Source organism: Andrena cerasifolii, chromosome 15 (assembly GCF_050908995.1).
Source record: "Andrena cerasifolii isolate SP2316 chromosome 15, iyAndCera1_principal, whole genome shotgun sequence".
Lineage (NCBI taxonomy): Eukaryota > Metazoa > Arthropoda > Insecta > Hymenoptera > Andrenidae > Andrena > Andrena cerasifolii.
The window spans coordinates 2957080-2984874 of NC_135132.1; the positions used below are offsets into that span (position 1 = coordinate 2957080).

At 36.4% G+C, this 27795-nt stretch overlaps 2 protein-coding genes and 1 long non-coding RNA gene across 3 annotated transcripts; 2 read left to right on the forward strand and 1 right to left on the reverse strand.

Annotated features, from left to right (window-relative positions):
- The first annotated feature begins 7979 nt into the window (after positions 1 to 7979).
- LOC143377090 (uncharacterized) lies at positions 7980 to 19154 on the forward strand. Its single transcript, XM_076828011.1, is given in 4 exon segments — positions 7980 to 10085; positions 16805 to 18412; positions 18415 to 18472; positions 18475 to 19154. Coding segments are annotated over 4 exon segments (3501 nt in total). The 5' UTR covers positions 7980 to 8551; the 3' UTR covers positions 18776 to 19154.
- LOC143377238 (uncharacterized) lies at positions 11367 to 12809 on the forward strand. Its single transcript, XM_076828307.1, has 3 exons — positions 11367 to 11520; positions 11879 to 12169; positions 12522 to 12809. The coding sequence occupies exons 2-3, from the start codon at positions 11900 to 11902 to the stop codon at positions 12720 to 12722; spliced, it is 471 nt and encodes a 156-aa protein (XP_076684422.1). The 5' UTR covers positions 11367 to 11520; positions 11879 to 11899; the 3' UTR covers positions 12723 to 12809.
- Positions 12361 to 13452, reverse strand: LOC143377253 (uncharacterized). The gene is made up of 2 exons (XR_013087266.1): positions 13094 to 13452; positions 12361 to 12883 (listed from the first exon to the last, which is right to left on the reverse strand). It is a non-coding gene; the product is annotated as an uncharacterized LOC143377253 (long non-coding RNA).
- Positions 19155 to 27795: the final 8641 nt, after the last annotated feature.

Here is a 27795-nt window from a genome sequence, read left to right on the forward strand (position 1 = left end):
TTGTAGGTACTACTGCGTTTCACAAAACTTTAAAAAAGTAAAGTTTCATCTCTTTAACCCCTCCCAACAGAATAAAACTATTGTTACTATACGTCGGCCCCCACAAAACTATATAACTTTTGTAGAAAACATTTTTATGAAATTTTCAATATAGCAGAAATATTTCAGGTGACAAAGTTAGGTGAAGCAAAATAAATGTATTATAAATTCTTGTATTTCAACAGTTATTTAAATAGTGTACAAAGGTTAAACCCAAATAATAAATAACCATTACCAGTTTGTATTAAATTAAATATTAAATGAAGAGAACCCCTCAGATATGTAGCGACAAGTCGACATTGTTGCAAGTATAAAGATTTCTGCAACCATCGATTAATCATTAGGGGTTCACATAGTTCGCTTACGATTTAATCATTGTGTAGGTACTGTTCAAATAAGTGTCACATACAACTATAGGAATTTAATATTTTTCGCATAAAGTAGCACAACATGTATTGTCATATGAAAGTATATTCTTCAAGTAATACTACTGAAAGTCAACGAATTTTAAAAGCTAAAACTAAAGATTAATGTAAAGCATATTACTTCATTGTGGAATGGGTGAAGGAACTGCCGCGGGAAGGAAGTGCCCGCCAAGGTGAGAGAAACGCAGTTACGCTTGCAGGTAGAAAAAGACAGCCGAACTGCCGCAAACGTGGCAACGCCGCACGCGATCCGTAGCGTACCATTGGTTCCTCCTTAGGCCACGGTCCATCCGAGGGACCCGCCTCAGGTCTCAACTCTCAAAAATAGCTACGAATCCGGGAGCCAGCGACACTTTTTGATGTCTCGTTTGTTTAATGTTGGTTTATCTTGTTTTCTACTTATTTGTGCTACATGTGTACAAAACGATATCCTACCATAACGATAGTGGAACAACGCTTAACAGTAGCGTGTCAATTATGTAACAAAATATTGTGCAAAATCCTTACACGTTTAAATTTGAGAATTTCTATACCAATAATAGACACCATAAAACACCGAAAAATGAGCTGCTGCCACTAGTATAAACGTAAAAATGAAATCGATTGACTAAAATGTTTAAAGCTGAAAGTTTTTTCGTGGTAGTTTATATCACAAAATGGAAGGAAAGCAATTGCTGCATTTTCAAATAATCGGGTTAAATTCATGCAACTCGCCACACTGCACCTCAGCCCACAGCAGGATCATTGGTGGCTCCTGCCAAGCCTTTTGTCCCACGATAGGACTGGCAGCAGATGTTTCTCTTACATTTCTTAATGTAAACAATTAGTACAAAAAAATCAGCTTTAAATATATGACTACAGCCGAGAAAATTAACGTTGAATTGCACTCGTCTTGGAGATGCAACTTTGCGCGGCGCGGCGCGTGGCGTTGCCCGTTTGGTGATTCTTATCAAGGCTTTTGTCCCGCGATAGAACTGCCAGCATCGCTTTTCTTCTCTTTTGTGATATAAATTACTACCAAACAAATGTTCAGTTTTAAACATTTTAGTCAATCAATTTCATTTTTACGTTTATACGAGTGGCAGTAGCATGCCGTTCCGCAACTAAGGTGGCAGCAGATCATTTTTTGGTGTTTTATGGTGTCTATTATACTCCTTAAAACAGTCTGATTTTTGTCGTGTTTGGACTCATTTTCATCGGGAGGACCTCACCAACCAATTCGAATTATTTTCATTAAGGTAGGATGAGAAGTGTGGAAAGTGTTGAAACGCGCGCGGCTTTCGTTTCAAGTATGTACAAACCGGACCCCCAGTACTCGAAATGTTAAAGGACGGATAGCATTTAGAGTAGTGCAGATCATGAAGTAAATGTTGCAGACCGACAGTTTGACTGCCATGTGGCATCGAGGAAGAGACTGCGGGAGTCGGGATACCCGAGTCCCGGCATACCTGTAGTCTGATTTTCGAGAGTTGAGACCTGAGGCGGGTCCCTCGGACGGAGCGTGGTTAAGGAGGAACCAATGGTACGCTGTGAATTGCGTGCGGCGTAGCGTGCCATTGGTTCCTCCTTAACCACGCTCCGTCCGAGGGACCCGCCTGAAGTCTCAACTCTCGAAAATCAGACTATAAGAAACTGTATACTTACTTAGGCTGGCTGCGATAGTCGGGCTATTGTCCATGAAGACAGGTAGCTGAAAAATAAAGTCGCATCAAGTTCGATATAATATGTACTCTACAAATGCTTCAAATAATTCCAAAAATTTGGTTGGAATATTCATTATATTCTGCTGCGTGATAAATTGAGTTATTTGTTTAATTTCTGTATCACATTTTAATAAATATATCAATATGTTTGAATTCATATTAAGTATCGTTCATTTGGTTTAATACACACGTCTCACATGACATGTTTATACGTTCAAGAGTAAAAAGGCGCCCTTTTACGTTCGTATTTATTGTTTTATTTTATTATTTCGGCACATAGGCTTAGTGAGGGGGGGGGAGCGATTGCCCCCCCCCCCTGACACAGGAAAAAAGTAAATTAATCGTTCCTCCAAAATAAAATTAGTACATTACAAAGAAAAAATAAATTAAATTGTAAAGTAATTCCACATTACACAACCCCGGTTGTATTGGTTCCTACCTACGTATATAAATTGTAATAACAAAAATTGTTTCCGCAATGAACTGAGCATAGCTTCGAATATGTTTCATAATAGGATGGACAATGTTGAATATCTCAAAAACAAAAAGTTTTAGGATTAATGCACTTTAGTACTTTCATATTCAGAATTTGCAATCTATTGAATTTGACGATAACAAATTTGACAGTCCATTTGAAAAAATAAAAATTGACCTCCAAATCCGCTCTATCCCACCACCTGTAAAGAAACTAGTTTCAGCGTGTTTTGTGTTTCTTACCACCATACAACTTTTATAAATAATATTTTCGCTTATTACTTGAAATAATAGATATTTGAGGTGAATCGAGTTAGTGGGACACCATGTATAATATAGCTTCTATACTTTTCTCGGTGATATCGGCAGCCGGCAGCTTTACCCGTGTCAATGCTAGAAACACATTATGTTTCGCGCACCCACCGCCCGAAAAACGGAGAGGGCGCTCGAAAACCAGTGGTTGTTTCAGAATATCGATACTTCAGAACGGTGACACTGAAGACAATAGGATGAGAAGTCTATTCTATACCTGGTCTGTGGTAGCATCAGAGGTGTGCACTTAACGCTTTCAGAAAAATTCATCCACACTTACGGCGGTATTCTCAGTCGTTGCTTATTCTTAAGATCGTCTTAAGCATGCGGCATCCTCTACTAACCTCGTAGACTAGTAGAGGCACAGACGAGGTATGGAATAGACCTATCAAGCAATGTATTTTTGTGTCGCCGGTTTAGGGGGTCCTAGGACCCCCTTGCCATTTTAGTGTCGCATGCAACGTTACCGGTGAAGTCTCAAAACAGATTGTAACGCTACGCGTGGTAGGAACTAGAATTAAGCACGAGTAAAACTAGTTTATGTTTTGAGAGTCAATGCCCGCGATTTACAAATGTTTCTGTTAGAGTAACAATTTAAAAATCGTCTTATGAACATATTTCGTTCAACGGAAAAGAACGGAGGAAGAAAATAAAACGATATCACATTCGTCTTTTAACCTTGCTGTCCTATTCCGGTTTATTTAACGCAAAACAAATTTATTTAACATACAAATTTATATAAACAACAACATTATTTGTGGAAGACATGCTTTCATGATGTAACGTGGAATACCTCGCAAAGGAATTGTAACTTTGTATATTTCAATAAAATGCTGAAGCAGAGAGGACTTTAAAAATTGTGAAAAACTCAACAGTTCCAGTATCTCGCTGAAATATTCCAACTTGCACTTATTCTTCCATCTTAACACTATATTCGTATTCTGGGGTTCGGTAGGAACAATCGAACAACATTTTAAGTTACATATTTTATTCTTACATTCTACCATAGTATTGCAAGTTAAAGAAATTCTTATATACGATTAGAATATTTGACAATCGCAGCCATCGGCTCGGTTCTCACCGATTACCAGGTCTCACCGCGAGGAGGTTGCTGCGCTTGGAGACCCGTAGAGAGATAGATGGAATCAAAGTTCCATCGATCTCCCTGTACATGAAGCCTACTAAACCAAAGAGATGGATGGAAACAAAGTTCCATCGATCCCTTCGGTTTAGATATAGAATCTAGGGAACTGCCAAGCAATCACTCGATTAAAAGAAATTCAGGAGAGAAGGAAAGGCGAAGGGTAAGCATGAAACAAGTATTGGACGGCGCAGTTCCTACCACCCTGCTGTCCAACTCGAAAGGGAAAAGCTCGGCGCCTCCCAGACGATTCCTGTTGCTCCGATGCGACTCGTCAGAAGCAAACACTTGACCTGACTCAAGCCGTCTAACACGGAGATTGGGTAATCGAACCGGGTGACTTACGCAGGCAGTGTACCAAAAGGTGCACCCCCTACGCCCGAAACTTTTCCCTTTGGACAAGAACACCAAGGGATGAAACTGATCCACCCATACCGATTCCATGCTCAGTCACTTGCTTCCGCAAACGGAAGCAGCGGTAACCTCCTCATCACAGATGAGGAGCCAATAAACGAACAACAAAGTTAATGATTTAGTGACTGCTTGGCAATTTTACATGGGACCTTAAATACTTCATACTATAATAAATTAGCCTAGCCTACCTTAGATGTCTTCTTTCACTGTCACTTTGCACGATCACTTTTCACTATCACTTTTCACTAGTTTCTTTTTAAATATATCGTGTTATTAACTCCATTCCCCGAGTAACGGTGAACCTGAAAAGCTGAAACAATCAACTACTATATGTTAGTAACGGTGTGGTCGGCCTGGAAAGAAATTAAGGAAAAGCTTATTGAGTTGGAGACGATCGAGATAATTTCGACCAACAGCAGAGCACGCACGAGCATGCAAAACCACCGCAGAGATAAGTACTTGAAGGAAAGAGCAGAGAATGTAGACCCATCGATGAGATGCATGACAGAGTGACAGAAGTCACTAAAAACCATCGACGACATAGACGAGATGAAATGAATCAGGGAAAACCATCGAAGACATCGACGAGATGATATGAATCAGGGAAAACCATCGAAGACATCGACGAGATGAAATGAATCAGGGAAAACCATCGAAGACATCGACGAGATGAAATGAATCAGGGAAAACCATCGAAGACATCGACGAGATGAAATGAATCAGAGAAAACCATCGAAGAAATTCACGAAAATGAAATAAATCATTTAAACCCATCGAAGAAATGCATCAAATAAAATAAATCATGCAAACCCATCGAAGAAATACACAAAATAGAACGACTCGCGCAAAATTCTCGAAAGTATGCATGGAAATAGGACAGATGATAGAAAACGACCGAAGAAATCAGATTTGACATTCGCAAAACAATAAAATTTTAAATGACTTACCGAACCCCAAAATTTCATCAGCACCAAGCGAATAAACGAACCCAGGCCAGAGGGGCGAGAGGCTGGCGGAAGAACCAGGGTTGAAATCCTGACCAGATCCCCAGCAAGTTCAGCAGTTCCAAATGGTCCAGGTGGCTCGGCAGCTCCGGGGGGAGGGGGAGGAAGAACCAGGTCCCCAGGAAGTCCAGTGGATCCAGGTGGCTCGGCAGCTCCAGGGGGAGGGGGAGAAAGAACCAGGCTTGAACCCCTGACCAGGTCCCCAGGAAGTCCAGTGGATCCAGGTGGCTCAGCAGCTCTAGGGTTCACGGAGGTCCTTCAAGCCCGGAGGACCGACGACGACTGAGTACATGAAGATCTGTGAGCTCCTTATGTAGACTTCGAGGAATGATGTCCCCCGATCAAAACAAGGTCGACGGTTAGTTACAATTGCGAAATCCAGCGAATTCTTCGGCAAAAATGGATTTTCGGATAAAATATCCATTCCAGTGGCTATTGCTGTGACAAATAATGTTAACAACATTTACACTAACCGCCCAGTATAAATTATTATTAACTATAATCGATAGAACTCGAGATATCAAGCAATTTGTAACATTTGGCCTTGGATTTGCAAATGATTTTCTGCGCCGACTGAATTCTCTTTTATTCTCAATGTTTAATCGTTCGATACATTAATGTTAATGCTTATACATATCACGTAGTATTATTTATAATGTATAAATACGTTTTAGTTGAACTTAGTGTAAGTGAATAGTTGCAGGAATATTTGGAGAAATATGAGTGAGATACTTGTTTCTCCCCCTTAGTTACTAACATCGGCGAAGTATAGGCTAAAACGATAGACCTATCACCTTATGGGAATTCGCGTTCACATCACTAACACGTAGAGGCACGGTACTCTATGAAACACTTTTTGGCAGGCACAGGCACTGACTCTACAATCAAGTAACAATCAAGTAAATTCTAAGTAACGGGTATATCTGAATGGAATCCTGTTAAATTAAAAGGCCTCCCACATGGTCCAGTAATCGATGAAATTGATGCGCGAATTGAGAAATCACGAGATAATATGCACTATGCCATGCACACACTTCACTGAACCGATGAATTTCTCAGGGCTAGACAAACTTTTATTTCACAATGCGGGTTTCAAAAGTAACTCGATTTGCAGTTGCATCCATGCACCACAAGACACTCATGCATCATGCAACTTTCTGCGAGACTTTTAAAATTAGATTTTACTGTAAATTTCAGTGTTGGCGGTAAACTAATATTAGGGGCAAACGGAATCCAATTATTATTACTTCACTGGAATGATTAAACAGTGCATTAGAAACTTGTGGGAATATCAGTAACAGCGTGAATTTTTAATACTTTTTTCGGCACACGATACGTGAAAGGGTTCGCAAGGGTACGCAAAGTGCTAATAAACAATGTCATCTTGCAATTTATAGCTTGCACGGGCTTTGAAGAAATGCCATTTCTGAACGCCATAGTGTCTTGATCCACGAAATGGATTTTCGGAGAGAAATCCGCGTGAGTCGTTGACCAACCGAGCCAAAGCATACCGTAACAAAAGCCTACCCTCTTATGTCAAACTCTCTCTCTAAACAAGTCTCACGTATACAAGTACGCAACACCTTTCAGCATTTCAACACATTTCAGAGTAGTTGCTGAGTTGGACGCTGTTCATGAACAGAGGTCGCTAAATTCAGTCCTCAAATTATGGGTCGGTAACACAGTTTGGGTGGCGACACGAAGTCCCATAAGGTGATGGGTCTATTCTATACCTCGTCTGTGGTAGAGGATACCGCATGCTAAGGACCATCTTAAGAATAAGCAACGACTGAGATTACCGCCCACAGTACCCGGAGATGTCACCAGGGTACAAGTTCTTTTTACCGACCGCAGTAGTTTCATTAGCTTCCGTCTGTTTACTAGGGGCGCTTCGATCAATTCGGACCATAACAAAAAGGAGACGCCACCCTTAAAACGGCGTGTGCTGTCTAGGGAGGAGTACGGACTATACTAAATTTAAGCTGTAGTTTAATACAGTATAATCAATGACATATATAGACGGAGCGTAAGCTGAGGGGGGTGTAAGATTCGCGGTAAGGGGAGCGATACAGGCAAATCGGGTAACGCAGTGGATATACATGCCGAATGCTTCCGAAGTTAACCCGACGTGCCTGTATCTGACCTCTGCCTTTTCCCCTCCAAGAGTCCCAACTTCTGCTCCGTATATATATGTCTATGAATAGAATCTACGGAAGCGCCTACGCGCCACCTTCATGCACAAACGTGCAATGTCGTTTCTGGCGCAACTCCTCACCGTTCCGTTCCGTTTTCTGGCACAGCTACACACCGTGCAGTGTGGTGCCTGGCGCAACTACGCACCGTGCAGTGCAGTGCAGTGCCGGGAGCGACGAGTTGAGGTTATGTGACATGCGATTCTGATTGGTTGATTGTGGTAGGGGACTAAAGAAGCTTCGTTGGCTCTGTGGGAATCAACCAATCAGAATCGCATGTCACATAACCTGAACTCGTAGCTCCCGGCACTGCACTGCAGTGCACGGCGTGTAGCTGTGCCAAAAAACGGAACGGAACGGTGAGGAGTTGCGCCAGAAACGGCATTGCACGCTTGTGCGTGAAGGTGGCGCGTAGGCGCCTCCATAGAATCTCCATTATCTGATACATATTCTACTATCCAAACGTATCACGAATGGAATGAACAAGTTTTGGTAAAATGCTGGTCAGATTAAGTACTTAGAAATTGGGATCAAGGTTCCGTCTCGAGTGCATACACACAATGCTTGAAGGAATTTATAATTGCACATGCTTAAAGTCTCGGATGTAGCGAAGATGTGTGGCACGATTGTTTAATACGAGTGTGTGTGACAGTTTGATAGTACGTAGATTGTAATCGACAAATATTTTCGATAATTAGGCGAATAGTCGGTCGCAGTCAGAGAGAAAACCGAAGACAAAGCGAAACTAATTAGTAAATGGAAAACAGAATGATATTTTAGGACAGTTTAAATAATTATTAAATATACATATATTTATTCACATTTATCCTGTCTTATTCCTACGATAATGGCATCAAAGCGGAAACGTGTAGTGCTTAGCATAACTACAAAGCACGAAATAATTCAGAAATTGGAAAGTGGTGAGAGTGCTGCAAAATTAGCGAAAATATATGGTATTGGAAAAGCTACAATTACTGGCATTAAAAATCAAAAGTATGCCATTGAAAAGTATCTCCTACACGCAGAATCCTCAGATGCATCAATTAATAGGAAAAGCTTAATGGTGCCAAAAAATAAAAATGTAGATGCCGCTGTGTTTCAGTGGTTTCTACAGAATAGAACTAAAGGCATACCGATATCTGGGCCTATGCTGTGTGAAAAAGCTCTGGAATTTAACGAGAAACTAAAGGAAAATCCCAATTTCAAAGCAAGCAGTGGTTGGCTGGAAAAGTTTAAATCGCGTCATGGAATTCGGGAACTAAATATGTCTGGAGAGAAACTCTCAATAGATAACAGCGATATGGAAACCTTCACAGTAGATTTTAACAAATTTCTGAAGGAGGAAGGATACACACTGCAAAACGTGTATAAAGCGAATGAGATGGATTTAATGAGGAAGGCATTGCCACAAGAAGCTGAATTTTCGCGGACTGACGAATCATCTTCTGATTGTAAAAGCAGCAAGGATCATGTTATAGTACTTCTGTGTGCGAATGCCACTGGATGTCATACACTCCCAGTTTTGATAATTGGAAAGGATAAAAATTTTCAGTGTTTCAAAAATGCTAATATGAACGCGATGCCCATAGTCTATAGGAATGAAAATAATTGGAATAGCGAAATCTTTTCTGAATGGTTCGACACCTCTTTTGTACCAGTGGTGAATGAACGTCAATTAAAAGATGGTTGTAGAGAAAAAACTCTGTTATTAATAGATGATATTAGATTGCATTCCACGTGTGACATTCTCAATGGAAAGGATGAATTCATAAAAGTTATGTTTCTTCCACCCAACCTCAGTCCACTTGTACAACCAATGGATCAAAGTGTAATTAAACGTTTTAAAAGATTATATAGAAGGACATTACACGAGAATTTTCTGTTACCTTGCGACGATAAGGAAGGTCAGGAAAAATTGATTATGAAAGAATGTTATGGGAAAAATGCTAGGGCTAATATTGCAAATGTAATGATAAAACGAGCTTGGGAGAAACTTTCATCCAATGAAGTTAAAAAGATTGATAAACACGAAACAATGTCAGAAGACACAGATGAAACTGTTGTTACATTGTGCAGAATGTCAGGATGCAAAGAACATGGCAGAATTGATATAATACAGCAGCATCAACTCAACCAAAATAATAATAGTCATACGCACTTAGTTAATAACGATATTGCTAATAGTATTTTAAATTGTAATGTTGAAATTGCAGAGGAATGCAATGAAAGTGATGGTGAAAATGTGCCTTCTCATTTCGAAGCATTTATGGCATTAAAAAAAGGTCTTACATGGCTTGAGGCACAAAAAGAATCTAGTTGTACGCAGTTAATTATATTAAAAAATTTATGCAATTTAGCTGCCAAAAAGGTATGCAACCCATAATTTTTTCAAGAATACATTTGTTATATCTGCTATTTACTTATTTGTACATATTTTCCGAAATATAGCAACATCGGTAAAATGAATTTTATTATTCCACCTTTTTCTTATCTGAACTGTTAAATCTCTCTATTAATTTGAACAATGAAGGCTCTATTGTAATCTTGAAATTTTTTTCTTTACTGAAGTATGAGAAAAAAAATTAAATGAAAATAATATTCAATATTTTAAAAAATATGCAACTATATTTTATCTTAAATAAATTTTCTGTAAAAAATTTCATGGCGCGCCGTAGCCACAATGTACAAAAGAAGTAGTGGGGATAGCGATGAGTTCCCTTCAAGAAAGCGCGGCATTCTCAACTATGATACGATACGATTAGTCCAGAGAAATTTGTCTGCGGAATAATTCCCAGTAAGTTATTTTTTTGTATGGGCCTTTATTTTGTCGTTTTAAACAATATGTTAAAAGTTTCCATGGATGTGGCATCTGGTAAAAATTTTACAGAGGGCCAAATGTAGAAAATAACAGTTTTTCGTGAATATCTCGTTATCTATCGATTGTACGAGAAAAATAGTTATGAAATATGTAGCTTAGGAAATTCTGTACAAAAAAGGTTGTACGAGTTTTTTTTCGTAGGAATGACCATTTTCATTTATGACTGTTTACAAAGTTTCAGCCCTCGTACTATTGATTCTCAATAATCAAAATCAAACATTCAACTTTTAGACGCGATGACAGCACGTATATCTGAGTTTATTGTACATTTATTGAGTTTACAGTTTTTTTTTTTGTTATAAAGCAATAAATAAGTTAAGCTTAAATTATAAAGAACGCATTCTCTTATGTACAAACGACGATGAATCTTCATTTCAACGTTCGCGCCAGTTGCGCATTCCGAGCAGACTGGTTTAGTGATCCTACAGGGACCACTAGAGCGGTTCAGCCGTCCACGCTCTAGTGATCCTCTAGGGAGTGATCGGAACAACGTGTATCGTCGCTGATTGGTTGCCGCGATTTGGAGCAAAAGCGGAAGTAGACAGAGAAAGAAATTGTAAAAAAGAAAGAGACAGAAATACTGATGGAAAGAGACAGAAATACTGATAGAAAGAGACAGAAGTACTGATGGAAAGAGACAGAAATACTGATAGAAAGAGATAGATATGTTTATTTCCGGTTTGGCTCCAATCCCTAGAGGATCACTACCACGCTCCACCGACAGAGGACAGTACGGGCATCAATTCCACTGAACACCACCAACTGAGTTCCCAGCACATTCATTCCGGTGGAAATATGCAACAATACTGATAAAGGAAAAGGTTGTTTGTGTTCACAATTATAAATAAATGGAATTTAATGCATTTTGGAACGCATCATTAACATAAATATGATAGGAACGTACCCATCTGTATATAGTATCATTTAATAAAATGAATGTCTCATCGAAATCTGTACAAATAATAACCCGAAAGAATTTGTATCTAATTTACATCTCGTTCTTCAAATTAAATAACTCTCTTGCATATTGAAGTGTTTGAAAGCTAAGTGCATGTACACAATTATTATACTCATCATCGCTAGTACATATTTGTTAACATTTATGTTGGAATAACAAAAATTCAAAAGACCAATTCTTCGAAGAAATTCAAAGTTAAAATTTATAGTGGATTATTCTTAAAGTAATTAACCTCTATACATCATAATATTACACAAGAGTTAACTAAGTTTCGTAATTCATAAAACCTGAAATATTATTTCAAAGTGTAAAACCACATTGTATTTTTATGGTCAAAGGTCAAAGATTAGAAATTGCTAATGGATGCTCCTATGATAGAAACAGATCTATCCATGGTAAGATCGCGATTTGCTAATTTATTCGTACTAATTAAAGCAAACGTACGTAAATTTGAAAATGATGTACAACGATATGAAGCTGAATACTTAAAGAGAAAGGAAGACATAAAATTGAGAAATCATAAATATTTTCCGAGAACAAATACTCAGCAAATGATCCTTGACAAGCACATTGAGTTATGGATGCGAGATTTGAAAGACAATCATAAAAAATTTGAATTTTCCGCTAGAGTAAGTTACACTTTTCCAAACTAGAATGCTTAACAACATAGAGCTGCTTAGATTCATAATAATTATTCTAATCCATTCATGTTTCCTAATAATTATTACTGTAATTATTAACAAATTTAATTTTTGCATTTTAATCGTACCTAATATAGATAACATATTATTAACTTTGAGTGATAAAACTAAAAAATATATAAGGATTTATAATTTTACTTTATTGCAAGATATTAGACGTATTAATATATATTAGCTTATGCTATAATAATCAACAATCAATTCATTCAAATCGATCGAAAAGCATTGACAGAACCTTTCCGAACAACAATTTTTCTAATACTTCATGTATTATTAAAAGGCTGGAGGGCTCAAAGCATTCTTCCACGAGAGTAATTATTTGCACATCTTTCGACCTTCGATTACAAAATTCGGCGACCACCAATATAGACTACCAGTATACAACATTACATTTCCTAAATCTGAAGAGAATGAGATACCTCGTATAATGCATAAGTCAAGAAAGTGTAGAGGCGTCACAAAAGACAATACCTGCAAATGAAGACAATAGAATATACACATGTAACCATAAAAAAATATGAATAATCTAAACTTGATAATCATCTATTAATTAAAACTATTACTATGATTTACTAGATCTGTCACATTTATAAAATTATAGTACCAAAAGTCTTATTGTAATAAATGCTATAAGGCAGGGCTCTCCAGCGTAGGGGCCCCTCACGCGCCTGCTTCCCCTTCCAATCTTTCTTTCGTGCAGCGTGCCTTCCGTTTTTAAGGAGACCGCGTGACGCTACGAAGGCTGCCATGACGTTGCTAGCCCGGCTAGCGTCTTCACAACGCGGACGAGAGTGGGAGAACCCCAAGCTCTCGCGTGAGCGACCTTGGAGAGCCCTCCTATAAGGGATTGACTTTAATCAATTGTTTGTATCTGTAGTCTATATTTAATGAATCAAGTAATTAATCATTTCATTTGCAATTTTTTTAATCATCGTTTGTTGTTTTTATAAAATTCAATACTTTTATCTTCACTCGTTTTATTCATTAATCACTAATTTTTATTTTTCTAGTTGGGCATTTTTACACATGATTGTATAACACACTTTTTTCCTATAGCATAGAAGAATTTGGATTATTTCAAAATTATTACACTGAATTCCGAGAAATTTTGTAGTGAATTAAAAAATATTAAACACAAATTTTTTGTGTTTTTACTACCCTGATAGCCAGATCTGGGCAGCAGAATCTGACGTCAGAACTGCAGCAGTCTGTGTCCGCATTTGGCTGCGTTCTGATGTGCAGAGCCTGAGGTGCAGTGCCTGATGTCAGATGGATAGCAGATCGACAGCAGATTTCGCCGTCTGATAGGCACAGCAACAGCGCCATCTGAGGTCCAGAATTACCAAGCAATTGCCTACAGATGGCGCTGTTGCTGTGCCTATCAGACGGCGAAATCTGCTGTCCATCTGCTGTCCATCTACATCAGGCACTGCACCTCAGGCTCTGCACATCAGAACCATCATTGGAATCTAAATTTGATGAATGTTATGATATTCCCTGTAGGGACAGTGTGCACATTACATGTCTGATGTGGGGAGTATGGGTTACATTATTATCAATGGAAATGGGATCCACCTGAATATATTGATATAGAGAACAGAAGTTATACGAGGCTATTACAAAAGTGAAATATGTAGCACTTTTATGTAAAATTAGTCAATGATATAGTATTCCAAAAACCACTTTATCGGATAAAAAAGGAGTTGATGCCATTGATAAAAAGAATAGTAGCACCTGTAATATTAATGAGCGAAAAAATCTTTTCATTCACTGCATATTTCATATGCCAGAGACTGGGTTTCCTGTTACAAAAACATTAAATTTTGTAATAAGTATTACAGTGTCATATGCAAGTTTAGATTAACAATAAGGTGGATAGATGAATTTTAAAATCATCATCCAAAATTATCGTAAATACAGAAACTGAACTAAAACACAGAAGTGGATAATACATTGTAAATATTTAGATATGAATGAATATGACTTAAATATTTTATCTGTGAAAGGGTTATACAGACAGAACATGGTTACTATTATTTTTTGAGTACTGTAATATTGGAACTTATACGTTGAATACACTTAAAGTAGGGAAATATTATTTAATAGTTAAGTACATATGTCTATATTGGAATATTGTATTAAGAATGTAGAATGTGCAATTATTTTATTAAAAACAATTTGGTATAAAAATGATTGTATATAGTAATTTATAATGAAACATTGCACAAGTAACTAAAAAAATAGAATAGATACAAATTCTATATGCACATACTATATTATAGATATTCATTGCTTCCAGCCTTATAAATTGTTTAGGTATATTTATTAGCATTAGGATTAATTTCGTGTAAATGACTGTTTTGAGTCTACAAGATAATGAAAGTATTCGAAATTAGCACATTATTATAACATGTTAATCTGAAGAATTTTATATCTCCAAATGAATATGTAACATATACTTGAAATAAAGAAGCCCAAGATTATAGAGGATTCGAATTGTATTTAATTAAAAATGTAAAAATTATAATAACTTTTCACTCCACGATGTAAACATGACATTTATTAGATGAAATGTTATGGATATAATATAATGTAGTAGTGTCAGTGAATATTACATTAGAAATTTTCAGGATGTGCGCTAATTTCGTCTATGAGTCTTTTCTCAATCATAGGTAGAGACAGATTGTCAGCCTGGATATTGAAACTGACGTAGACAGGTTTCGAGAGTCTCTTTGATAATCTCTTAGCAAGATTACTAGAAGCCTCATTAGAAATTGGACCAATTATTTTTGTTGCCAGCAGTTCTTTTGATAATTGCGATTCAATTGCAAATGATAAATCATTCATAGCATTTTCGCGACTATCGCCAACCCATAAATACAGTGAATTATCCATTTTGATTGTATGACAGGCAATTGTCAAGTCACCAACTTTTGCCACAAAATCGTGGAATTTGAAACTACATTCATTTTCCGCTTGCTCTTCTGTCTGATTTCCCATATTTTTCTTGTAATTTGTAATATAATTTACTCGGTTTCCAACAGTTTCATCTGTTTCTCAAAAACTGCTGAGTGTGATGATAAACACACTGGAAAATATAACCTTAAAATTTAAAATTACGTTTACTGACAGCGTATAATTTGCAAAGCAACGACCATAAAGTATAAAAGTATGATAGATTTCACTCTTTCGACTTAGAGCACTAAAGAGGTGAGTATGCGCATCCGCCATATTGGGTCTTCTGGAGAGAGAAGATTATTGAGTATCCGCCTTTTTGAGTATTGTCAAATACGCTTTATAAACCAAATATAAACTTGAATGTAATAAAATACTCTAATAATGGGTCGCGCTACCATGCATCAGTATCAACAACTCATATTTTGTTTATAAAGCGAATCTGTCAATACTCAAAAAAGCGGATACTCAATAATCTTCTCTCTCGTTGCATTCTACGCAAACTCCGTACCGCTAATTATAAAAAGTGTTTGCTACAGATTATACATACAGACGTATAATTATAAGTATATACTAACGAAGTGATTATTCACGAATATAAATTGTAAAAATAATGAAAATTGAAGAGAAATATGCATCTATATTTATTAAAATATATGAAGTGAATACACACTGCATACCACACTACGGCCGGTATTCATAGTCGCGACTTATTCCTAAGCAAATGCTTAAGCAAAGAGGAGATACAATAAGAGGCGTCACTCCGGGCGGAACCTTTGAAGTCCTTACTTGACCTTGGCATTTAAATTGGTTGTCTATTCGAGCGGGATATTCAAATCGACTAAATGTACCTTACCGCAATTTGCTGATTATTGCCGAAGTTTACAGTGGGGTACCGATCATTGCCGAATGGGCATTTAAATTGGTTGTCTAGTGATTTCCCTAGTTTATGTCTGTCCCTGTCGAGTGACGCCTCTTATTATATTTCCTCTTTGGCTTAAGCATGCGGCATCCTCTACTAACCTAGTAGCTAGTAAAGGTTGCTGAATGCTTAAGCATTTGCTTAAGAATAAATAGTGACTATGAATACCGGCCTACGAGAAACGTTTCAAATATGGCTGCCACTATCCCTGCTTGCGACGCGAGAAACGTCCATCATTAGACAACACTCCGTTTGTGCGAAGCAACAGTCAATAGAAAGAAGACGTATGTTACCTCGTCGCCCGTCGAACAGACACGAACCGGCTTTACCGAAAATCTGTACGTCATCGCGAAACAACTCATAGCGAATTCGGTAGTTTCGGTACCTCGCACTGACTCTGCCAGAAATTAACTTGAATTGGTTAATTCTTATAGAGCTCTCTTCGTTTCTATCAGAAAAAAACCAATCCAAGTTATTTTCTGGCACCAGTGCACAGTCAATGCGAGGTATGTACCGAATTTGCTATCAATTTTACTCTTGTTGAAAGAATTTTGCGCCAACCTGTTGGCAGCGACACCGGCAACCGCCGGCGATACACTACTCTTCGTGGGTCTTTCATGTTTACGACATGAGTTTGAAAATTCATTTCATGGAGTCAGGAATAATTTATTAACAAAAAATGCAAGATAATCAGTATGCAAGCAAGTGTTTATTGTCTGCTAAAAATGACAATGGTGAAACTCCACTTCACAACGCAGTTATAAGAAAATGAAAATTGTTGAATTTACTTTTAAACAAGGGAGCAAATGTTAGCAATACAAACAAAAGCGATATAACTCCTTTGCACCTTGCTACTGAATATGGTACCAAACGTATTCTCGAGTTGCTTTTAAGAAGTGGTGCTAATGTCGATGCTAAAAGACAAAGAGATAGTTGGATGACTTTACATGTTGCAACCAAAAGCAAACAGAAGAAAGTAGTCAAGCTATTAATAAGCTGTGGAGCTGATGTAAATGCTCCAGATAAAAGTGGAAAAACTCCAATATTTTATGCTACCGATAATGGTGATTTAAAAATGACTAAACTGCTCATAGCTAATAAAGCTAATGTAAAAGATAATCCTGAACTATTGACTAATGCTGCTAAGAAGAAATACAGAGAGATCATTGAAGTCCTTTTACAACACGGTGCTGATATTAACAGTAGTGATAAATATGGGAGAACAGCATTGCATTTTACTGCGTTAAACAAACGTGGAAGACTTTCCAGGTCTCGTCTTGGAAAAGATCCTGATATTAACGTTAAGGCAGAGATTGCCAAATTGCTTTTAAGTAGGGGAGCTAATGTAAGCACTGAAACTAAAGATAATGTAACAGCGCTTTGTGCTGCTGCTTATAATGGATATGCGAATGTCGTTGCTCTTTTGAAATATAACGCAGATGTTAATTTTACATATGAAACTGACATACCACCGTTCACTCTTTTTGCCAAAGGAAGTAATGTAGTAATTACCACAATGCCATTCAACAGAGGAGCTGATGTAAATACTAAACAAAGAGACAAAATGACTGCACTTCATATTGCAACTCGTAAGGGAAATAAAGAGTTTGTGGAACTATTGCTAAAAGGCGGCTCCAAAATTGATTCTAAGATTAGACATGATATAACACCACTCCACATTGCTGTTCAGAAAGGTCACCTAGAAATTGTCAAGGTTCTCTTAAAATTCGGTGCCTGCATTGATTCTAAAGATATATATGGTGCAGCAGCACTTCACATTCCTTCTAAGAAAGGGCATACACAAATTGTTATAGCTCTTCTAGAACATGATGCTGATATTATTATTACGAATGCACATAATGACACAGCGCTTAAATTGGCGGAGGACGGTATCGGTTCATTTTACGAAAGATGTAACAGTTCTGATTCTGATGATGAATATTTTTTTGGTCTGGATGACAGTCTTGATGCTTTTGAGAATTATGATAATTACCATGATGATTATTGTGATTCTGATGGGTACAGTTACGATTCTGTTGAAGAATATTCTAGTTATGGTCGAAATTACAGTTATAATCTAGATTACAATTCTGGCTCTGATGATTATGATTATTATGATCATGTTCCTGGCCGTGTCAACTATACTCGGATTGCTGAAGAAGCACACACTCAGATTCTTAAGTGTCACATGATTAAGGTGAAAACCGCAAACGTATACGCAAGTAACGAAGATTTACTATCAATTAACAGCGATAATGAAAAAATGAGCCGTTTTCGGAATAAATGTGAGAAAGAGTAGCAAGCATGAAAAGTGAGAAGTTCGGTAATTCTAGTATCTCATTTTATGATGTCATGACAAAAGGTACAAGCCAATTAGTAAAGATGCAGGAAATAAAAGTATAGTACAGGTTTTCCAATCAAATGATTGGAAAGTAAAATTTTCAATATATGCTAGTATGATAAATAGTCAGTTTAGAAAGGGGAGAAGAAGGAAAGAGTTACTTGATCAGGGTAATACAATTTTCCAATTTTTCTTTAACAATTTCCTCGGGTTACCATATTACTGCACTGAAAAAATATTTAGTTATCTAAGTGATGAAGACTTAAGAACTTTAATGCACGCTTGCAGGCCTACTAGTGTCAGCAGTCCTACTTAGTATTGATATTAATTATGTGGTAATTACTTCAAACATATCTAAAGTATCATAAGTTTAAATTAAGTATGTTCGGAAAGACGAGGACAGTTATAGTTCTCGTCAAATTTGATGTGTTTATTGTAATATTATGAAAGAAGATTTTTTTTTTAAATAGAGCGCCAACATGCAACCAATGGTGAGGCTTGCCTGGCCTGCCGGATCGTTTCCCCGACTCGGGTGGATCGAGTAGCTCGAGTTCTTGAGCGGGGAGGGAGGCGGGCAATGCCTATTTAGTTGCAAGCGCCGTCAAATTAAGTGAAAAATCGTTTATACTTAAAACACAGTTTTGTATTATTTTCTTAGATGCTCGTAATTTCAATAAAAGATTATTTTCAATTAATGTATTGTATATTTCTGTGAAATAATGCTACTTTCCCTAAGTTATTTTTAAAATATAAATAGCAAAAAAATCAGTCAAAATACAATTTTCCATTTGTTTATTTCAAACGTATGTCCAAGTCGGGGAAACACAGAAGATAGTAACGTAACAAAATGCAAATATTTTAAACAATAGCTTAAATAATTGTGCATAACAAATTGCACAGCGATATCTATTACAATGTTCCAATGTTTATCTCTGTATAACATAGGACAAAATTATTTCACATCTTATAAACCAGTTCCCTTAAAACGCTACTTCTTAAATTTTTATTATGATTCACATGTCAAAGAAAAAAGAATTGTATATCCGAGGTGTGGCAGCAAAGTAACGAGACTTTTACTAAATAGAAAACTCTGTATTTGAAAGTGATTTACAAAATCACATGATCGCTTTCAAAGTAGTCGGTGTTCTTAAGTGATCACCAGTGGTCACCCTCCCCTACCCAAGTACTGACCGCGCCCAACGCTGCTTAACTTCGGTGATCGGGCGAGAAGTGATGCACTACGTGTGCAGAATACCCGTTAGCGAAAATGGCATTACATATATTGAATAAGACAGTAGAAGAATTGCCTAGCGTAATTTATAGTATATCTTGAAAATATTAGGTGCGCTCAATTTTAAGTTTTTTTTTTGTAATCCTTTACCCGAATCTAAGACACTCTGCATTACGGTAGGTAGGTAATTCTTCTACTATTTTATTCAACATACGTATGAGAGTTTATTTTCGGAATTAACTGCATACATGTCGTAGAATATGGTAAGTTCATAGTTTATTTAATATTTCAGTCCCTTCTTTCCGGGGTTCGTTCATATATTAAAACAATTTATTGAAAATTAATTTTATTTGTATTTATTCAACCAGCAAATCTCAAGTATGAAAATATGCTTCAGATATCTTGAAGGTATATTAGAAATTTTTTTATTGTTTGTTGGAATTGAAGGTATCATTTATTTCTCAGTTGTTGGTCACTGTGTTTTGCCGCTAAAAATTTTAACAGTTGTGCGCAGGAAGTTAGACACCAAAAGTTTATTTGCTTGTATATATTGAAAACAAATTCTCACGTTGCAGAATAATAAATAATTTTGAAGTATTTGTACAAGAAACTTGCACTTTTCAGCTATTCTCGTACTTTCATGACACCTTGTAGGTATACTCGGTACTATTGGAAGTACAAGGATTGAATGTAGATGACGTTACCATCCATTATTTCAGGTTCTGCCTGGACGGTGTAAAAACATTTTGATTTGGTGAAAAATATATAACGGTGAATTTTATATGATACTTTTACATTAAACAAAAATTATCACAACGCAAATTATGTTGTTTCTTGTGATAGAATTATAAAAGTATCTTTTGTGTCAGTTGGAGTATACAGAGTGAGTCACTAACATTTAAACCTAAAATATCTCTGATGTTTATAATGATGCAAGGAAATGTATAAGGAAACAAATGTTTGCTTTAGAGGAGAAATTATTATGATGGAAAATATTTTTTTCCCAATGTCATATTTTCCAAATTTTCAAGGTCATCGATGTTTTTTTAAATGACCTATTTTCATTATTGCAACGTTATAGCTAATAAAAAGACAAATTCAACCACCTATAATATGTTGACCTTCAAATGACCTCCGGAGGTGTTATTTTTAAAAAAGCATAATTTAACGTACGCAGGAAATGGAATGTTTATTTCTTTTATATTATTAAATGTACAAAAATAGAATGTTAATGAATATGTTCAAAGTTGTGGTCGTTAGTATTTAACCATTTTTGTAAACTGCTTCGTGAAGAATACTGCAAATTATTTAATATCTCGGGATATTCCTACATTTTGCCATAATATGTTAACGTATACCTGTCATCAGCAATAATTGTTGGTGCATTGGCTTACACTTAATTTTTTAATGTTCCCCAGAAAAATAAATCGAGTGGATTCAATCAGATGAACGTGCTGGCCACTAAAAAGTTTCACCACTTCTGATCCAGCAGATCCGAAGGTCATTTGAAGGTCAGCATATGATACATGGTTGAATTTGACTTTTTAGTGGCTATAACGTTACAATAATGAATATAGGTCATCCTATTTAAAAAAAACATCGATGACCTTGAAACTTTTGGAAATATAACCTTGAGAAAAAAATCTTTTCAATCACAAAAATTGGTGCTTCTCTTAAACAAACATTTTTTTTCCTAGGTATTTTCTCGTATCATTAAGAACAGTGAATATATTTTACGTTTAAGTATTTAGGTGGCTCACCCTGTATACTGTTATTATTAAATGATTTAATTCATAAAGTTTTCAATAGACGAATAAATTTACTGCTCTAAATATTTAGAAAATTATATAATTTCATAATAACACGTGTATAAGGAATAATAATAGAGGGAAATTGTCGTTGAAAATCTTTTCCGAATTAAAAATTAAAAACAGTTATTCTCACATTCTACAGAATTTCGTGTTGTCTAAAAATTAGAATAAATTTTTATCTGTAGATATGGTAAATTATTACTAAATTTGTAGCATAAAACGATCAGTATTCGTTAAAGTTTCTATTACGGTACCTATGATATTTAAAAATATTTTATATTTATCATATTACTTTTCTTAAAATACACTGCAAATATTTAATTTTACACAAAAGTCTTTCGGTATGCTTTCCTGCGTCTCCCAATTTAGTCACATACTTTAATAAAAAACAAAAGATCACGCGACACTTTTACGTCACCCGGTATAATAACTACATATTTAGCGAAGCTTATTGATATCCCTGAAGCAGAATCACCTGCATGTGCAGTGAGCTGTATACCTAAGCCTCTAAACGGTCGCGGCGCGTATAATTTATGAATTATTATTTTGTACTATAATGTTGGCCCCACTGTACGCGCGGCTGTTTCAAGCCGCACCAATGGGGAGTCCCATCTTGTTGGAAACCGAGATAAAAAGCACGTCCATTGGCGTAATGTACTGAAATGTATATTATCTCATGGCCTCAATTCCCCAAAAAACTTTAATTTCTTAACTCAACTTAAATTTTAATTTGCGTGTTGTCCATTCGCATTTTAGAACATTTCTATTATTTTTTTAATAGAAAGTTTCTTGCATAAGGGAGTTATATAAAAAGATTAGATACCAAAATACTTTTAGTCAAGTCTTTGTGGAACCACATCGATTGTCTACGAAATTCACAGTGGTTATTAAAGGATAAAGGAAAGAAGATAGACAACAAAAGCAAGTTTTGGATACCCTTCAGAAGAAAATTTATGAACTCACACTTTCGTCTATAAAGTACAATAGAATTGTAAGGAGAACACGTAGAAAGTAGGTTGTGTGGAATACAATTTCTACACAAGTCATTTAGAATAAAGAATAGTTACAAATTTCAGCATTTTTTTATTTGTAAATATACAACCAAATGTAAAGGCATTTAAATATTTACAAGGATTACATGCATACAAGTGAAAATTTATTTTTAATAAGAAGACTGACCATTAATCCTAGAAATAAATGGAATGTAATACATGTAATATCTTAATGATAATTTTTTAATGCATATATACGGTGTCTGTCCATTCGTTTGTAATTTGATAGTGTAGTTAAACTAAATAGATTTTATTTTACTGCTACATATGGTTTTCGAGCGTTTTATTTAATTGTAATCCGTATATTACTTTTTTGACATATAATTTTCATACAATATTTTTTCAGAATTTTAAATTGAAAGTTTTTCAATTTTGTAGTAAATGCTTCGTAGCACTTATTTTTGTTCACTTTACGCTTTTATGAAACCTGCAACTTTTTGCATTTTGTATAATTTTTTACTTTGTTGCAATTAATACTTCAATATTTCTGATATTTTCTTAGAATAGGTACCTATAATTAAATACTTCATCCCACTACCTTCCTGGCTTCCATCACAGGCATTTTCAGTCTTTTCCTTATTTTCTAGCTTCTTTCTTCCTTCTTTTTATTGTATGTGTATGTTTTATTTAATATCTCTTTCGTTAGCTCTTCCTAAAAAAAAAGCATTTTAAAAGAATATTTATTTTCATTTACGAAGAACCCAATGAATTTCATTCTGCAGTGGACTTAAGGTATTTTCAATTAGATCAACATACATTGAGTTACAAAAATATAAAAATTCAAGTAGGTACTCAATTTACTGTGCCGTTTTTGTCTGAAATACGCGCCATTAATGCTGATATACTGTCATGGATGTTTCGTGGAATAATGAATGAGGTACACTATTTTTTATGACAGTAGTGAAAGAAAAGAGTGGGAGAAATTAAAATATTTTCAACTAAAGCGTAAGACGTTATTTGGATGGGAACAAATTTTTATTTGAATCCCATGAACTTTTTTTGATAACTAATGCTGCTTGTTGGCTTCCTAAATAGCAAAAAAAAAACCGACATAGGTTTCTTGACCATTGTCACCATATCATAAACGTACCACTCTTTTACCCTATTTTTGGAATTTCTGTGGTCACTTGTTGAACTCTATCAGTAAAATCAATACACCCGGTAATACAGGCAGATAGGTTAGTATTTTGGAGGTATGAAGAACTTCCTGAATGCACAACAAAACCACTATATCGACAATAGTAAAAAAAGAAAACTTGATTGCTGCCTCCAACAATATTTAATTAACAAACCGAAATGCTATCAAAATATTTATGCACTCGCACATTTATATATTTTTCCAAATTTCCACCCGATATTTTTGAAACGTTGTCGCAATTTCTGCATATTTCTACCCTTAATAATATTTAAATTGTCAATTAAATATTATAAGGGACATGAATCAATTTACCTATACATACATACACGGAACACGTAAATACTTTACTGCTTACATATCTGGTTAATATGCACGATGCAGACTGTATTTCATCCCTGCGCTTATTACATTTTAACTAGCCGCTGGTCTCGCGCCTGTAAAACGCGTTATCTCGTCACAAATTAATGCGAACCTGGTGGGGGTAGTGCACAGATAAATGTGTACATGCATGCCCACGACAGGGTCTCAGGATTGGATCCGATGGTCCCCCGTCTAACCAAACAAGTATCGCTTCTTGTGTCGGGTATCGGGCCTGATCAGATCGCGCGACCCACGACTAATAGTTACGCCAATGGAGCCGCGCGAGAAACGAGGCACAGCTAAGAGCTAAGAGAGAGGCCGAACGATGGCGCGGCAGGTAGAGACGAGGGCCGAGCCCCGTGTATACTATAATTACGAGTAACTCAGCCACATTTGCGTTGATCCGACACCTTAAAGATAACATTTAGCGGTCCCTTTTATCTCCGCGGCAAACAAACCAATTTATACCTCAGGTCGTTTTTGTGCGCTCTCCGTCTCCCTCGCTCTCCCTCCCTCGTATCCTATTTTCCTCTTTCCCCACGAAAAAAACCCCCGCCCAGAACTACGAATTAGGAGCATCCTTCTCCTCCTTTTACCACCTTCCTTGCCTCCACTTCTTTCGCTTCCTTTTATCCCTCTTTTGCTCCTTCGTCGCCTTCTCTTATTTTGCTTTTGCTCTTCTACCCCTTCTCCTTCCCCTATCTTTTCAGATTTTTCTTCCGTTTTTTTTTTATATATTCTACCTTTTTTTGACTCTGGACTTGTTGACCTCTCTTTTCCTATTTTCGCATTTCTTCTTCGAAGGTTTTGGGATTTTCTTTTGTCGGTTTCTATGGTTCCAGTGATATTTTTGCATTTTTTGCTTCTCATATTGCTACGAAGTTTCACTGTTTTTATATTTTTTTTTTAATTTTTTACCTTGCTGTTTTTATATTACTTTTCCATGAAACCCATTTTGTAGGAGAAGCTTTCACTGCTTGTACAATTATCATTTTCTCAATTCGTTGCGGTTCTTCCTCCTTCCTGGCTGTGTTAATAGACGGGCGGATGGAGTTAATCAATGCTTAATGAATTACTTATCGTTTAGAAAGGATCAGAGGAGTGAGAAAAGGGCGAGAAAGAAAGCTTGATTAATGATCAGATTTTAGGCAATAACCGCGATTGTCCGCTAGTTCTTTCATTTTTTACTTCAATATTAAGGTGTGCTAAAGTTCTTAACCTCACTTTTTCATGTTTCTTTATTTCCTTTGCAGATCGCCTCTGCATAAATTTGTTATTAAATCAAATTAAGTAGGAATTAATTTTGTATCGTTGACTGCTACTTTTTTTATTGTTCTAAATATACAAATTCTTTCTTCTCACACATCGAGTGATGGGCGTGAACTGAAATTTTTTGAAAATGCGACTTGTGCCGTTTCACTTTACAAAGGAAAAAGAATGTAATATTTTCTTCAAATTAATAAATTCGCACAAAGTCCTGCTCCTTTTTTAATACGAGGCGGATAAATGAGAGGGTGCAGCGTTCAAAGTTATACGGAAGAATGAAGGAGACACGGAAGGAGGAAAACTTAAAGAGCCGGTGTGGGGCGGCATACCCAGAGATAGGATCTCCAGGATCGCCGATCAAAAGCTTGAAATCAGATCTTACGGTAATGATTACAGCGTCATGGATGGTAATGGACCGTTCAGGCCTGATATTTTATTATTTTCAATGTTTGCTGAATCTAAAATCCGCGGGTTAAAACATTCTTTCTCTTTAATATTTAAAAAAAAATATATAATTTCACGGAATGCATTCGAAAATTTTGTTCTTTTTAATATTTCCTGAATCTAAAAGATCCACGACTTTAAATTTCCCTTCCTTCAAATGTCTCCAATTCTTACTAATTTTGAGCTTTTCAAAAATATCGTGTCTTTGGATGCAAATGATAATTTCTGAAAAAATCTATTTAGGCTTGGAATTTTTGGAATTTATAAACGAATATAATTAATTCTGTAAAACTTGGATTTTGGATTACTTCAATTTTTAATCATATTTCAAATAATCTGCGATAACCATTGACATAAATTTTAAGAAATTTTCCGATTCTTGATTCTTCACCTAGAAAATGCATCAAGACCAAAAATGTGACACAACTTTTTTTTGTACCCCAACGAGTCTATTAATAAAAGCCAAAAATATTTTTAAGGTTATGTTGTAATCTCTTCTTGTGGGAAATTCATAAAAATCACCTATTTTTCGAGTGTTTCGACCGGGGGGGTTCCTTAAACTAGGCCATAACGCAGTGGAAGCTTTTCGTACTATCAACTCTGTTTTTGGGGGAAGACAGTTCGTGAGCGAGCAATTCGCCATAAAGAAGTGATCGGAAATGCCGAACTGAGAAGTTTGGTTGAATCTAATTCTGACCAAAGTTTGCGAAATATTGCAATAGGAGTGCAAAACACCACTGTTGCTCGCCAGCTGAAAATTATTGGAAAACTTAAGAGGTTAGGTTAAGACAACCCGCATGACCCGTCGGGCAGTCAAAAGCAAGGCCCCCTGATGATATACATCTCCCTTTACGCACGCAATGACAATATGAAGTACTTCCACATTTTGTTGTGTAATTATCACGTTTTGAAACATCAAGATCATTGTTTAGCAGGAAAAAAGTGTAACCTCTACAGGGCCGGGCTGGCCACTGTAGTGGCCACCTAAGAATTTGGATAACTTGCCGGTCATTTTGGTGGTATATATGCATGAATTTTAAGTAAATAAAATTTACCATTTCAATGAAAAAAACCCGGCCCTCTAAAGGTTAAGGGGGTATTCTCGTCTAGAATGCCAATATGCTGTGTTACGTGCGTAACAAATGGCCAGATCAGGGAAAGTTTTAGTAAGTAAACCCAGATGTAGTCCCGAATGTTGGCCGTGCATTTTGGCAAACAACTAAGGCGGAGACCTCCCTTGAGCTCGACACGCTCATCTGGCGAGGGACTAGGCAGTAACCCTTGGGCACAAGAGCAGTCCTCGAAATTGTGAAGCCCAAGGATTTTCAAGGTCTACGCTGTAATGTCTTTCCGCCGATGCCAATGTCTGGACTTCGTCAGCAATGCACTTTGGATCGTGTGTATATTTGGGCTTTCCCTCCATCTTGGCCATTCGAGGGTAGAGGGTGAGAACCTCTCTACCCAGCATTTTAAAAGGAAGAGTTTTTCGGCGCGGAGCGTCAGTTGATAGTTTGGTTTCAAACAAGAAAGTTCACACGTATAATCTTATTATTCGTGCTACCGAAGTCCCTATCCCAGTGGTAAATGACTTAATTGTCTTGATACAAAAAGAGGGACACCATTTTATTAATAAATAATTTTATAACCAGAATATAACTGTTGTAATTCGTAACAGCTGCCTACTTTAGGGCCGACGCACAAGAAACATACACAGTTTATATCAATGAGCATTATCCGCGTGTGTTTATTAACATTTCAGTAAGTTGTTAAAAATATTTCAGCTATATGTAACAATAATTAATGGAGATAAGGGTCATATCGTAAAGCGTGTGCAAAAGGAAGTTACCTCATGGTGCCTACGATTCTGTCGGTTCCGCTGATCTAAAACAGAAAACCCAAAAGGATTTTTAATGAGTAAGGTCTGGGTTTCAGACACGTCGAGTAATTTAGTCAAGTAGCGAGTAATTTAGCATTTTTTCGTGTGTGAACACTAAAATTTAGTGAAGTAGTTTAGTAAAACAATGGTAAATTACT